Here is a 15,229-nt window from a genome sequence, read left to right as displayed (position 1 = left end):
TTTCTTGCTTGCAGACCTCACAATGGGTAGCTAGAGTGTAGTGGGTTGCACCCATTCTAGACTCTGGGACTCTCACCTTGGGCACATGTGGTTCAAGCAAGGAAGGCGATCGGATGTTTGTCGGAAGGCAATTGGATGCCAAACGGATGCAATCGGACTACACAGGCAAGCAAGGGCCGGCAAGAGGGGATATCCAATAGGAAAGCTTCTCTCATCTATCGGATTTCAGTCCTAACATGCCCCCCTAGGTAGGTAGGGTGAGCTTCAGGCCAACATGTGCCCCTACATCGCGCAGAGAACTTCTTGACGGAATGCAATCGGAACAGAGACATGTGCTCGATTTGAGCAGCTTTTGAACTTCTCAAAAACAAGCCTCGATCAACTCATTCATACGTCAAGAAGCACGTACCAGAAATTTGGCGATTCTTCTTGTCCTGGAATGGCGTATCACAGATTTGCAAAGCACTAGCCACAGATTTTAGGCCCGCAGCTTAGTAAACGTAACAGCATTCACGGATGATCCGCAGTTTGATCACGATGCTTGGTGTGCGAGATATGGCAACATCATTTTGAAACCTGTTGCACAGATTGCTGTGGCAAATGATCGAAATTGAAGTGGCTCCCTTGCGAGCTTTGCTAGCAAACGATGATGGATGGATTGCTGTGGCAAATGGTGGATTGTTGTGGTAAATGGTGGATTGCTGTGGCAAATGATCGAAATTGAGCTTTGCTAGCAAACGATGATGGATGGATTGCTGTGGCGCAAATAAATTGGAAACGCTTCGTTGCGAGCTTTGCTAGCAAACGATGATGGATGGATGCGATCAATTAATCAAGCTGCCGTGCGGAAAGCAAACAGAGGCGATCGATGGAACAGCGGCAACAAAAAGACAAGAGACGTTTCGCGGGTTTCCCGATTTGTCACCACGACAGCAGTCGGAAGCTCAAAGGGTCAAGCTCGGGCATGGAAATCAGGAAACTGCCGTGTGAGAAGCAAACAGCAGGAACGAACAGACAGCAGTAGCAGAGCGGTCGCTGCGGACCAGATTCCGCAACAAACCAAAGGTTTCACGTCTTTCCCCTTGACGCAGCACAGCTTCAGAAGAATCCGTCCCGTCACGTATACGAATCTCTAGAAATTTGGTGAATGCAGGGCCCGAAGAATCAAGATTCGACAAGGACAAAGCCGGATCAACAAGACAAGAAAACAATCGAGAAAAATTCGTTCGAACTCCTTTATTCCCGTCCTCTTTGTTGGTTCGAAGTTCGAACTTCCCAACATCAAACTTCGTCTTCTCTTTTGGTTGGTGCAAACTGGAAAAAGGAGAGCCTGCATCATGTATGGATTATCGAGGAAAGCTTTTCACGACTGTCGAGGAAAGCCTCGGCAGGGCACGGTCCACGTACAGGCTACGACCAATTGTACAAGGCCCTTGGCGTGGTGTGCACTGTGCACTGTGCAGCAGCAAAACTTGAACCTTTGAAGACTGTTGTTTATGGCGACTCGAAGCAGTTACGGTCATCCGGTCGTCTTCGCATTCAAGACGGGATGGTTCGGGGCAACGACGGGAACTCCAGCTGATGCGATTCGCAACCTTTCATTAGACGTAGAACGTTTGGGGCCCCGGCTTCATCGTTTTGCCGAGTATAGATTTTGTAAAACTTTCCTTGAGAATCAGCTCTCAGATTGCCTCGCGTTTGCTCCTCGTTGTATTCGGGCCCTCGAGCCTCGACCTTGTCTCTGCCATATCCTCGATTCTGATGTGAACATTGAATAGGAGTCATCAAAACCTTCGTCTCCACTGAGATTCTGCTGCGGCCGTGAGGCCCGTAGCGCGAAAATTCAGCGTTTGGCGCGCAGGCCTTAATCGATAAACAAACGGAAGGAATCATTACGACAGACGTAATAACCTCCGTCTGATCTGTTGCCGCAAACTCGGAAGTCTTTTGGTACACGGAAATTCGATTGTGCAAGAGATAGCTCCATATGAAATTTCGGCGGGGGTGCTCCCATTGATGACTTGATTTTGTTGTGCTTGGAAATTGGGAAGGAGAATGGATGGAGTTGGACAGCTGGGACTAGTGCAATATGATAAATTTAGCTGGTGATGGTGAGGACGGGAAATGCTGAAATATGCAGCGTTGCAAGCTGTGACAGGTGGAAAGGCAGAACCGGTCTTTTTGTATATGCACGAGAAGGAAGGCGATAGGTGTGCCTGAAATGCATCCGAAGAAGATGAATGCTTTCAAGCTTTCCACTGTTTCCAGCTTTGTCTCGTAGCCCCTCTTCTTGCTTCCGTCGTGTTCTTCACAGCGAAACGATCTCTGTTGCCGTTGAGGATCATCTCGGAGACGATCTTCAGGTCCTCCCTTTCATCTTCCCTTCTGTCTCACAGTTGCTTCTTGCATCGAAGTTTCTCTCAGTTTCAGGGATTGAGATCAGATCGCTCCATGTAACGGTAATTTCTGCCTTCGTGATGCTGCACAAAGTTGCTACCTTTCTTGCATTTGCATCATCCTGTCCGATTTCTATCCCTGGATTGCGTTGTTCTTCCTCATCTTCATGGTAGGGTGGCGCAACCGATTCATCGCATTTTACGACCTCTTTCATACTTTGCCTTGGACCTCACATCTGAAGAACCCTTAGATTCTTCGAATCTCGTAAAACATTCCATTGGTCACGCCCATTTCCGATCATGGGAAATAAGTCTACCTGCTTTTCTCTGTGGCACGTCCGAACGATGAATTGATTCTTTGTTTCAGCTCTATTTCTCCCACGTCAGTTATTTTCGTTGTTTCGATTCGTAGAGCGTTGTACCGCAGCGATCTCCTAGCAGTCCTCTCTCGATGCAGTACCAGCGTAACATCTCAGCTTATCAAATCATTGGCTAATCGCAAAATCTTTATACCAGTTTAACGCAATCGTTATTCTTATTCGGATCTCAGTTCCTCGAAGTTGTTGCGGTCCATACGTATCGTCAAATTATTCGCTTATCTTACTTCTGAACTCGCGGCAAAGTGCAAAGTTTTGAATATGCATGTCTGACGCTTGCCTGAACAGTGCCACTTTATGAATTTGAACTTGTCTGTAGTTGCTACAGCACCTTTCCATCTGTTTCTGTCAGTTTGAAAATGTGTTTTTTTGTTATCTACGACAGCCATACTCTATTCGTGATATTATATGTTTGCATTGGACTAGTGAAATCGTTGTGACGTTACAGACTCCAGCATCCACTTGGAGACGATTTGCGAGGAAGCAACTCTTATGAATACTCTCAATGGCAACAAAGGATACTTCTTCGCTGCTCAAACAGGAAGTTTGTACAGATTGGGAGGATGGATCCCGAACACAGCAAGTTGACGGAACGGAAACAAACTCCACTGAGGAGGTTTTGCCTCCTCTGCTGAGGAAGATCTCTACTGGAAGCTTTTCATTTATAGCAAAGGATTCCCCGGATGCAAGTTCGCTCTCATGGATACATCTTTTAGACCTTGAGAGTGGCAACCTACCTACAGATATTGATGATGACAAAGGATCGGCAAATGATGCAACAGGGTTGGAAGCCAACGGGGACTCCTCATCATGGGGAAATGTTATATCGCCACAAGCGGAAGCTTCTGATGACGGTGCAACTTTGGGAAAACTTAACATGGTTCACGTGGACGCAGCAGTAAGCCAAAACAACTCTGGTCAAGGCATGCCAAGAGATGGTGGCAGTCTTACTCCTAGGTCTATCCTTTCAAAACCAAAGAGTCCTGGAACTCCATCATCTCCAAATGCAGTTGTTGTTGAACTAGCCAAAAAAGTCTCTTTCGGTTCTAAAACTCGAAAATGCGACACCAATGATGCGGCCAAATCGGTACCCCAAACTCCTTTGCCTGACACTGCAAAGCAAGTATCTAAGCGGAGGTTCTTCTCCCAGCCAATGGCACCGAGCGCCAAGCATTCTAGTACAATGAATGGAAGGCATCCTCATTCTGGTCCAGTTCGCAGATATGTGTCACAGCATCCGGAGGGAAACAAAGAAGGAAACTATTTAATGTTCAAGACAAAGTCGTCCAAATTTGAAAGGCAAATTTCACGTCTGCAATCGCGAGGTCCGCGAGAAGAGAGAGAGACATGCAATGTACAAGGCAAGAAGGAACCCTCTGAGGGGAAAGCCATGCCTGCAGGACGGTACTTTGACGCTTTGAAAGGTCCAGAGTTGGAAATTTTGAAGGTGAGGAAAGTATAAGCACTTGAATTAGCATTTTTTTTAAATCACTCAATGATAAACCATGTGCATGCACGTGCTGGCTGTTTCTAAAAGGGGCTTTGTCCTAGGATACTGGACTATTAAGATTTCATCCTTAGATGTTTGTTCTCACTGAGAAAAGGACGTGCACATTAATATGATTGGATAGTTTGTGGCTGAGCACTCAATCTTGAAGAGACAAGCTCTGCGGGTCTCAGAACTTTGACACTATCGCCAGTGTGGTTTTTATCTGCAAAGGTTTGCTTTATCCTGTCCTTTGTCTGTTTTTTATTTCTGAACGTCTCAGGAGTTACGCGCTAAATCTTCTGATTGGGGTTCAAAACTTCAAAATGTTAGTGGTTCAAAACTTCAAAATGTCACTCCATAGAAAAAAGGATTCTCAAGTTTTTCCTTTATTGACTTTTATGCTTTGATTTTGGAGCGCCTTTTTAAAATTGGCGAGTCAACAACAATGCCTTCAAATTGAAATTTTGACAGGTTGGGTGATTATTGGGTGGAAGTGCTTGTTAATGCAAGAGATTTGTATGACTCATTTATTAGCTAATTTGTAATTTACATGCGATCAGAAATATCTCACTGGAGAAATAAAGATTTTTTAATTAATGAAACTGTCACTTTGTACAGGACTCAGAGGAGCTGCTACTTCCACTTGATCAACGATGGCCATTTCTCTTGCGATTCCCAATAGGGTGTTTTGGTATCTGCCTTGGACTCGGCAGCCAGACAATTCTTTGGAAGGCCCTGGCAACAAGCTCCTCCATGCGCTTTCTCCACATACCACTAGCCATAAATCTTGCCTTGTGGTGTTTGGCCCTCGTTGTACTTGTTAGTATCTTCATTACATACTCTTTGAAGTGCCTCTTGTACTTTGAGGCCGTGCGCCGCGAATATTATCATCCAGTGCGAATAAACTTTTTTTTTGCTCCTTGGATAGCCTGCATGTTTTTGACACTGGGCATCCCTCCAAGTTTTACGAGCTCTGTCCACCCCGTTTTATGGTGCATATTTATGACACCTATCTTGCTCTTGGAGCTGAAAATTTATGGCCAGTGGCTTTCAGGAGGGGAGAGAAGATTGTCTAAGGTGGCAAATCCTTCCACACATTTGTCATTGGTGGGGAATTTTGTTGGCGCACTATTAGCAGCGACGGTTGGTTGGAAAGAGCCAGCTGTTTTTTTCTTTGCTGTTGGCTGTGCACATTACTTAGTTCTTTTTGTAACTCTCTACCAAAGATTGCCTACTGCAGAGGCCCTTCCCAAGGACCTCCACCCTGTATTTTTTCTATTTGTAGCAGCACCTTGCACAGCAAGCGTTGCTTGGAAGTACATTGTGGGAGACTTCGACCATGTTTCAAGAATTGCATATTTTGTGGGAATGTTCCTCTACTCATCCTTGGTAAGTTTACATTATATGTAGATTTTAAAAGCTCACAATGTTCTTTTTCAGATATGTGCAGTTAATTTTATTTTAATGGCTCTCTAGTTAGCTCTTTACAAAACGCTTGTCTTCCTTGTGGTAAACCATCCTCGTGTATATTGGAGCTAGTGAATTGCGAAAGGCTCTTCATTGATATCGCCTTTTCATTTTGCATGTGTGGCAGGTTGTTCGGCTCAACTTCTTCCGTGGATTCCAGTATGCTCTTCAAACCCATTTCTTGGAATGGATGCATAGTCTTTGTTTTCTATATTACTTCTGATACCAGTTTGGATTTGGCTCTCCTTTGAGAAGACACAAGTCTAGTGAATTTTCTTCTATGTGGGAGGGAGTTAAGCCTTTGTCCCATGTAATTTTGTAAACGGGAAGTCTTGGGAATATTTTGATAAAGCAATACATTTTCGACGAGGCAACAGTGTCCTGCTTCTTGCCTAACGACATTATGCAATGCTGATTGATCAAGAATGTAAAGCCGATTGGCAACTTTGCTTCTTTATCTCCACTTCAGTAATGTAGCATCTTGAAATTGGTCACTGTCAATCTTAAATATGTTTTAGTTACAATGTTTATAGGTTCCAATCTATGATACCAAATTGTTTGAGCATCTCATCAATGTATCTCTCTGATTGAAAAAGTTCCCATCTTCTATTCTATTGATCTCAATGCCCAAACTTAATGCAAGTCTTTCAGATCTCTCATTTTAGATTGCCTGCTAAATTATGTCTTGTCTATCATTTCCATGTTGATACCTGCTCTGATTAGATCATCCACATAAATTGCAATGATTGTCAGATTTCCATCTTTCTACTCAATGTATAACCACAATCATCCTCACTTTTTACAAGCCCTTTTGACTTAAGGTATTTATCAATTTGCTGTACCAAGCTCTTGGAGCTTTCTTGAAAGCATAAAGTGCTTTCTTCAGTTTGCGTTTGATATGTTCTTTTTCTTCCATCACTTCATTTTGATCACAGGTACAAAAGTTTCCTCAAAATCTACACCTTCCTGCTGAGAGCAACCAATTTGGCCTTGCATTGAGTTTAACTTTGTAAACTCATCTGCAACCAACTATGTTCTTATTTGGAGGTGATTCCATGATTTGTTTTTATAATGCCTTAATATTCTTCGTCCATGGCTTGAATCCAATATTCCTATTGGGTTGCTTCTTCAAAAGATTCTGTTTCAGACATTTGTTAGCAAGCAACATAGACCTTGATGTCTAGGTTTCTTGTCTTTGATTGTGTGTTGTGCTATTTCCTGCTTGGTGTCTCACCCATCTTGGTTGAGGTTTTGATGTTGGTGCAGGCTGATTAACTTTTTTTGTAAAGGAGAGCTTGGTGACTGAATTCCCAGATTGCTGCTGAGCTGGAGTTACATTTGATGTTGTTTTAACTTTGGTAGACCATGCACTAGATTGTTGTTCTCCTTGAACTGCACTGATTGTGTCCAAGCCCTTGATTGCACAAATTTGTTTCACTGTGAGCAATTGTGCGTATTATTCTATTAGGTTGTACCATTGATAGCTTGCACAGTGGGTCATCATCTCTTACACCATGTGCAAGAACTCCATCTTGATTGAAGATTGTGCATTTCTTCAAGTGAAAGAGAATATTTATCCTTTGATCAGTGATTCTCAACACAAAGATCAAATTCTTGGCTAGATGTTTGTTTGTGATCCATCAATGAAATTCACTATGATATCTCCAATACCTTCAAATGGAAATTCATTGGCCTCACTAAGATTCACATTTTGGGATCTATTCAATGGCCTAATTTTTTCGAAGCAATCTCATGTGGACAGATGGCCCTGAATTTAAATTTTATATTCCACGTCAGAGTCATACTATCTAGTAGCCAAGCACACAATTAGTGCTTTCTAAGATGTATTAAACATTCTCTTTGGCATCTTTAAGTGCTACAATATCATTTGACACGATTGAGTATCACCCTGTTGCTTGAGTTTCCTCTAACAGATCATTTTAGATTCGACTACTGTGAATGGTCACTGTGGAGAAAAGCTGAAGTGCTATATATACTCTTGTAACATCTTGGTCTTGCGGAAGTGTATTGTTGTCCATTACCTCTACTACATGTGCATATTGCTTCTTGGGCCTCAATCCTTGGTGGCTGCCTTTTGGCTTTGATTTGCAATCTTTTGAAATATGATCACCTTTGGCTTATGTTGATGATTTCGATTATTGTTTACCTTTGTTACCTTTATGCTGATGACCATATCCTTAATCCTTGGTTATATGAATTGTGAAATTTTTACCCTTGATTTTGAACTTTGTTATGTACATTGCTTCCAAGAGGATCATTACTTCTGTCTTCTTCTTGGATCAGAAGTGGAATAAGTGCATCTGATGTGATTTCTTTTTCTGGCAAGAACTGCAACCTGGATGTTCTCATATGATGAGGATACTAGGTAGACTTTTGAGAATCTGCTCTACAAATTCTGCATCTTTAAGTATTGAGGCAATTTCTATGATTTTATCTTTGAGAATACACAAATTTATCAAATGTTTTGACTACAGTTTCACCTTTTTCCATTCGTATGTTGGCTAATTGTGACTTTCAGGTTCAACCTGTTTTTACCAATGACTTCCAGTTTCGACCAAATGTCTTTTGTAAGCGTTAGATTCACAACTTGTGCAAAGATTGTGTCTTTTAAGCATGCTGTGAGGATGTCCAATGCCTTGAAATTATCTTCATTTCAGTAGACTTCTCATCTGGTACTGCTGTGGTACCTAAGATGATATTCCATACCTTCTTGCTGACTAGAAAGTTCTCAACCTTGCATTTCCATGTGTGATAATTGTTTCCTGTCAAAAATCATTGTTTCCAGACGTCTGATGTCCTTTGTTGATGCCATCTCTCAATGGTCAGTTCAGGAATGTATTCGCTCACAAGTGCCTTCTTGTGCAATCTGAGATTTGAGATTCACTTTGATGCTGAAATGCCCTTTGAATGCTGGATGATAATGTGACCTATCCAGCATAATGTGACCTGCCTCACACCTTAAGCTTTTCTTCAAGGAGTCCTTCTCAGCCTTGATCATGATTTTGCAGTTGTTCAGCCCTGCACTTGCCGGATGTTTGAAGGTCCCTTGAGCTTCGCCTTTTCCATAGTAGTGGACGAATATCTATCTTCAATCTTTCTTTACATTTTCTCTATTCTCTTTGTGGTGATTTGTGTGTGTGCATTTAGTGAGCAAAGGGAGTTCTCCAGATCTGTCCACTGTTGGTGAGCTTGAGAGATAAGTACCTCAGTTTCTAACATGGTGTTTCTCCAAGTTCGAAGGCGACCCTTGTTCAAGGCAAGTGCAGTCATTTGTTTGGGTCCGACAATGTGTTTTATTCTATTTTTTGTTTGTATGATCTCAGAAGTGATGCCCTCTCACATGCCCATCCTGACCTTCAGAGATGCGGGAAAGTTGGATGGCACAGACTATGAAGGTCAAGCTTTGAAGCCACATCATGGCTAGGAAATTCTGGAAGCTGATGATAGTCAAGCTTGCATCGAGGAATGTGACAGTTTCTGTAGATCTGATTGAGGTCGAGGAATGGGAAGTCAAAGATGTGGAAGCATTGTCCATGATCATTGGAACTACGGCAGACTCAGTCATCCCTTACATCTAGAATGCAAATTTGTCGAGCGATGCATGGACCATTGTCAAGGACCTAGGACCTTTATGAGACGAGTAACTCGCTATCCGTCCAAAATCAATTGTTCACCATGAGAATGGAGAGGAGGGGAATCAAGTACATGACCATCTCACAAACATGCAGATAGTAAGAGATAAGTTGGTAGGAGTTGATTATAGGGTGGTGGCAGCTCAGCTAGCAATGCTGGTTGTAAGAATGCTTTGAGGAGTTTCAAAGACTTTGTGACGATTGTGATAACTGGAGCAAGGATCTTGTTGCTGTAGGAAGAAATTGTTCAAAAGCAATAACGACAAGGACTTTTTGCCAAAAGGAAAGGACAAGGGTAACCTTGGTAAGTCTAAGCCCATGCGAACCTTGCATGGAAGGAATTTCCAAAAGAGGCCACATCTTTAGCCTAAGCCTTGTTGGAGTTGGCAAACTTCGACATATTCGGGAACATGTCAACAAAGTAATCTGCAAGTTCATATTACTGTCTTACCTTTATTGATAATTTTAGCCGTATGATTTGATGGTAAAGAAATGTAGAAACGCAGTTTGGAAAGAAATTGAACACATTCTGTACTGATTGAGGAGGTGAAAGATTTTGACACTTATTGTAAGAAGGATAGGATCAAGAGATAATGCACACATCCCAGTAGAACAGGGAAGAAACTTCTTGAGGTCTATTGAGGTGAGGCGGTTAATATAGCCGTACACATCCTTGATAGGAAAAAGAAGAAGGCAATCATGGAGAAGACTCTACACAAAGCTTATTACAATAAGAAGCTTTGTATCTCTCATTTAAGAATTTTTTGATTCTAAAGCATTTATGCATGCTCACAAGAATGAAAGGAAGAAGTTGGATCCTAGAAGTTGAAAGTGCATATCTGTGGGGTGTAGTGAAGAGTTGAAGTCATATCCGGTCTTTGACCTAGAGAAGAAGCATATTCTTGAAAGTCAGGATGTTGTCTTCGAGGAGGTGGAGCCTTTGCCAAAGGTTGTAGTACAAAGAGCTCCAATAGTACCTCCAAAAATTGAAACTAACTATTATGAAAGGGAAAGAGAAGGTGACAACGTCACAGGATTCAAAATCAGAGGCAAAGGAGCTTGAATCATTGAAGAAGACTCCAACAAATGAGAAGAGACTTCTTCGCTTGTATCTAAGGAACTAAGTTCTAGAGACAAGTTAGGAGATGAGGAGATCCTATCGAGTGCAGAAGGACCCCACTCTAAATTTTACTCTAGTTTCTTAGATTTAGGAGCCCAAATCTTATAACGAGAAAAAAGATGTACCAGGCTGGTGAGTTGCTATGGAGGTGGGGATTGAAGCCTTTTTGAAGAATCACATGTGCGACTTTGGGAAGACCCCACCAAATGGAAGGTTACAAGGCGGAGTACAAATCTAATGGTAGCCTAGATAAGTACAAGGCGAGACTCGTGGTCAAACAATACACTCATGGGAGGGTCTAGATTTTTTTAAGACCTTTGCCCCAAAAGCACGGATGGCAAACATATAGACAGTCATTGTCTTGGCTGACCATCATGGATTTGCATAAAGAGATCTATGTGGTTCCAGGTTTAGGTGGTAGACTTAGAAAAGCTATATATGGTCTGAAGTAGGCCCCTAGACCATGGCACCAATGTATCGACAACTTTTTCAGTGGGATTGGCCTATCTCGATGTCGATTAGATGCAAACTTGTTTGTTTTTTAAAGAGAGGGAATAAACAGGTAATTATAATCCTATATGTTGATGATTTGATCATTACAAGTAATCACAAGGGAAAGATTGTATAGGTCAAGGGTCTCTTGATGAAGAAGTTCGAGATGACTGACTTAGGACGACTCTATTATTTCCTTGGGATTGAAGTCAAGCAAAAGTGGTTCTAGATGGAGGGATGTTAGAAAGCAGCGACTCCAACACGTACGAAGTTTTGGAAATATGGGGAAGGTGAGTGGAAAGGTCGCAAAAAAGGGTTGAGTTAAATATCAAGGTCTAGTTATATGTCATTGAAGGAACTTATGTGGGTGTCTAATTAATCAAGGTTGGGGCCAAGTTGAGTAAGGAGAATACTATGAAAGTTGCATCGAATTTGTGAACAGCAAACTGAGAGCAAAAACAACAAACTCACAAAGCAGGAAAATGGGAAGGAGGGAGAGACACTTACACCCGAAATTAGAAAAAACTCTACTTTGGTCTGAGGAAAAGCACTTCGTACAAGATATTGAAAGAGGGCAGGGGCTGCTTATGCAGGCCGAACCTTAGGCCAGCCTAACCTGACCCAACATGGTCGAGTCTAGTTGATTAATCCGACTAAGTTTGGGACCCCAACCCAGCCTTGTCTTGGCTGGCTCTTGGGTGGTGTAATCTCAGTTCAAACGGACCCCTCAAGCACCCTGACACTTTGAATCTTGGCGGGTTTGCCTTGGTACACGTCCATCCAGCTCCTGATTTATCCTCTTGTTGGGTGGGCATACCCACAAAGCAGCCCTTACACCTACTGTACACCAAGAGATGTCAAACACTAACAAATACATCTCAATTGGTGGATTCTAGGTCAATGGTCTCTTGGCGATGGAGTTCGCGATGACTTAGGAGTTCCATTATTTCCTTAGGATTAAAGTCAAGCAAAAGGAGCGCAATGTCTTTATTTCTCAAGAAAAGTACTCCTGTGAGATCTTGAAGCGGTTCCAAATGGAGGACTGCTAGAAAGTGTTGACACGAATGGAGGTTGGGGCCAAGCTGAGCAAGGAGAATACATCTCAATTGGTGGATGCTAGTTAAGTGTTGGTTGGAAGTTTTCTTTGCTTAACAAATACCTGACCATATATCTCTTTTGCCGTGGTTCTTTGTTAGTTGTTGTCAAAGACGAGAAATTAAGGGTGCCTAGGTACTTGAAGGGCAAAAGCTCATACGGAGTCACATGTAGCACAAGATTGGAGGTGGGAGGATTCTATGATCTAGACTGGGCAGTGAGCTGGGATTGCCGGCAGGCTGGTCTGAGACAGCCAGTTTTCTCTCCTTGTATATACCATCATCAGCCCTATTCTTGGCAGTTGATTTGTATGGGGTTTTTCGAAGCATCAACAGAAGTTTCCTTTCTTTGCCAAAAAAAAAAAGTGATTGGGATGCTCGATAACAAGTTATTGTTTCATGTTGGCATCTTGTATCATTTCATCGCTCAGCAAGAAACAACAAACAGTTGCTGTATCTTCAAAGTAGGGAGAACACAAGGCAGCCTGTGTTTGCTGCTTGCGACTTGTTGTGGCTCATGTGGATTTTTGAAGATATGGATGTTCCTTAGGAGAATCAAAGTGGCATAGCGATTGCCAAGATTTTTGTGTTTCGTGCTCGAACAAAAAATATCGGAGGCCCATTACCATTTTTATCCGGGAGCTGAACATCGACGAGATCGTGGATCTGATGTATTGTCCGACTTTCTAACAACCTGTCAGATGTGTGCTCGAAGTCTTTTCCCAAAGACCTGTTGGAGCACCTCATATGACGCATGGGTATAGGCCCATGAAATGAGCAAAGAGAGCTCTCTAGATCTGTCCGCTGTTGTGAGGTTGAGAAATCAGCACCTCAGTTTTTAACAGTTTATCACAAGTAGTTTTTTCAGTTACTATTAGTACTTGACACTAAGTTCTAAGATTTTACTATTAGTACTTGACACCAAGTTCTAAGATTTGCATTAGTCTATGATGAAACAATCCTAGGAATGCATAATGTAAGCAAAAGCTGCACAGCCAGCTGATTGATGTTCACAGTATTATCAGGCACTTGCCTGTGGTTATAGCTGTAGGGTAGTATTGATGAGGTTTGGCTGCAGGTTGAATTGACTACAATTTTAGGGTAATGAAGCAGGCAATGGGCATATCTTTTAGGGCCTATGTAGGGGGAGATGGAACTGCCACTGCACTGTATCCATCATTGTGTGATATCCAGTTTTGACTTCTGTTAGTCCTGGTTGACAAAAAAGTTGAATAACTACCCTAGAATCATAGCTTATTGCAGTGTTCTGGAGACAGCAGTATTGATGAGCGTTGGTTGACAAGTTTTGCATGTGTACGAAGCAGCAACTCTTTGGAGGTAAAGGGGTGATTTTTTTGAAGTCTCTAGTGGGGAGATGGGTTTGCCACTATGCCCATTGTGAGTTTTGACTCCATTACTTTCCGGTGATGAATAGTTGGTAGTTACCTCATGCTATTGATACATTAGACAGTTGTGGCTTTTCCAGGTGGAGTATGGCTTTTAAAACTGAATTTCTAGCTATGCAGTAATCTACTTCTCAAGTAATCATGAATGTTCAAGTTTTGTATTTATCAATGGCTTGGAGAGGAGAGGAGGAGATGGCTCAATCACAACGAACATTCGAATTCATTCTTATCTGCGGTTGGAATTGTTACACCCTGCTTTGAAATACTACAGGGCTCCTAAAAAACCATTTGAAGTCGAGAAAATCCAAGGGCGTTAACACCTCACTTGGTATTCAGTGAAAAAATGGTCAAGTTGTCTTTTCTTTGATTGTTTTCAAACCAGAACGGATAGTGGAGAAGTCACTGTAGCATTTCCCTGCTTTTGTTTGCTAGTTTGATGTAGTGATCTTTAAACTTTTGTTTCAGGACAAGTTATGCAATGCTTGTGGATAAATACTGAAATCTGTATGGCTGAAGGTTGTATGACCCTGTAGTCTTCAAAGTGCTGTGTATTTGGACCCATAGGTTCCTGGAATTCAAGTTTCAGCTTATCAGAATTGAATCTTATTGCAATCTCTTATTGTTTGACAAATTATTGGAGGTGCCTGCAGTCTCACTTTACTACTATTGACACCGTTTTGTGTCACATGTGGTGTGCAGGTTCTCTGTTGCTTGGTGGGCCTACACATTTCCAATGACTGCATCAGCCATTGCCACAATTCATTACTCCCTTGAAATAAGACATCCAATTACACAGTTTTTGGCAGTTCTTCTTTCATTCATCTCAGTTGCCACAGTATTCAGTCTTTTTATTGCTACAATACTTCACGGTGTCTTCTGGAGATCACTTTTTCCCAATGATATGGCCATTGCCATTACTAACAGACGGCATAAAAGAAAGAACAAGGGAACAAAGCTAGGCACTTTATATGGATCTTTGGATGGTAATGTAGACAGTGTAAGCAATGGATCAGGTTTGAATATAAATTCTGTGGAAGGACATAAACTTTCACCAGATTCACCTCAAAATGCCTTGCTAACTGTCGAGTCTGATCCTCTTCCTGTGAAGGAAACTGGCAAGCTATGCTGATAGACTTTTAAGTAGTTTTGAGGGCTTGTGTGTGCTATCAGTAGACAGTATACACTTCTCATGCTTGTGGCCACTAGAAGGGGGAAAGCACTTGAAGGTTTGTATGCTGTGTATTATTAATAGAAGCTATTTGATTTTTTGTTCTGCAAGCCAAGTACTGTAACCTAGTGTACTTTGGTACTTGTAGCAGGAAAAACCTTTGTAGAGACTACCGATGAACATGAGCTCACTATCATCTGAAAGTTTTCTTTAAATGTGAATTTCCATCTTGGTTTTTGACATCTACGTACAGGGACTCTTTGATGTCGATTGTTACTTCAGACTCCTGATCATGGACTTGTAATAAGATTCCTGTCTAGGAAAGTAGGCATTGTATGCTTTGTTCTTGTGGATCGGGGGAATGCTTCTTATTTGGATGCTTTCATACTCTCCATGTGGAGGCTCCCTACTACCACTTTGAATTGACCCCACCTGTGTCACGTGTTCACTTCTTGTTATTGGCTCCAAATTTGTAAGTGCACATGATGTTTGTGAATGGATTCCTGCTATAGCTAAGAGCAGAGTATTTACAATCATGTGTACCTGTCAGGATTTCTGAGTTTTCAT

At 42.0% G+C, this 15,229-nt stretch overlaps 1 protein-coding gene across 2 annotated transcripts; it reads left to right on the top strand.

The window, feature by feature from the left end:
- The first annotated feature begins 1,629 nt into the window (after positions 1-1,629).
- LOC147891240 (S-type anion channel SLAH2-like) lies at positions 1,630-14,842 on the top strand. Of its 2 annotated transcripts, none has more exons than XM_087389443.1 (5): positions 1,630-2,363; positions 3,200-4,220; positions 4,881-5,651; positions 5,857-5,888; positions 14,194-14,842. In XM_087389443.1, exons 2-5 carry the CDS (start codon positions 3,279-3,281, stop codon positions 14,621-14,623), a joined length of 2,175 nt encoding a protein of 724 aa, XP_087245569.1. In that variant the 5' UTR covers positions 1,630-2,363; positions 3,200-3,278; the 3' UTR covers positions 14,624-14,842. The 2 variants fall into 2 exon arrangements, with proteins under 2 accessions (XP_087245569.1, XP_087245568.1); XM_087389442.1 differs by having other exon boundaries at positions 1,630-2,459.
- Positions 14,843-15,229: the final 387 nt, after the last annotated feature.

This window comes from Dipteris shenzhenensis, chromosome 18 (genome assembly GCF_047967505.1).
Source record: "Dipteris shenzhenensis isolate YYH24624 ecotype China chromosome 18, Dip_SZ_1.0, whole genome shotgun sequence".
NCBI classification, from domain to species: domain Eukaryota; kingdom Viridiplantae; phylum Streptophyta; class Polypodiopsida; order Gleicheniales; family Dipteridaceae; genus Dipteris; species Dipteris shenzhenensis.
This window is presented reverse-complemented; position numbering and strand designations above follow the sequence as displayed.

Coding starts and splice junctions, on each gene's coding strand:
- LOC147891240 (XM_087389443.1), top strand. CDS start 3,279: ATGGCAACAAAGGATACTTCTTCGCTGCTCAAACAGGAAGTTTGTACA. Junction 5,652..5,856: donor TGTTCCTCTACTCATCCTTG/GTAAGTTTACAT, acceptor CATGTGTGGCAG/GTTGTTCGGCTCAACTTCTT. Junction 5,889..14,193: donor AACTTCTTCCGTGGATTCCA/GTATGCTCTTCA, acceptor TGTGGTGTGCAG/GTTCTCTGTTGCTTGGTGGG.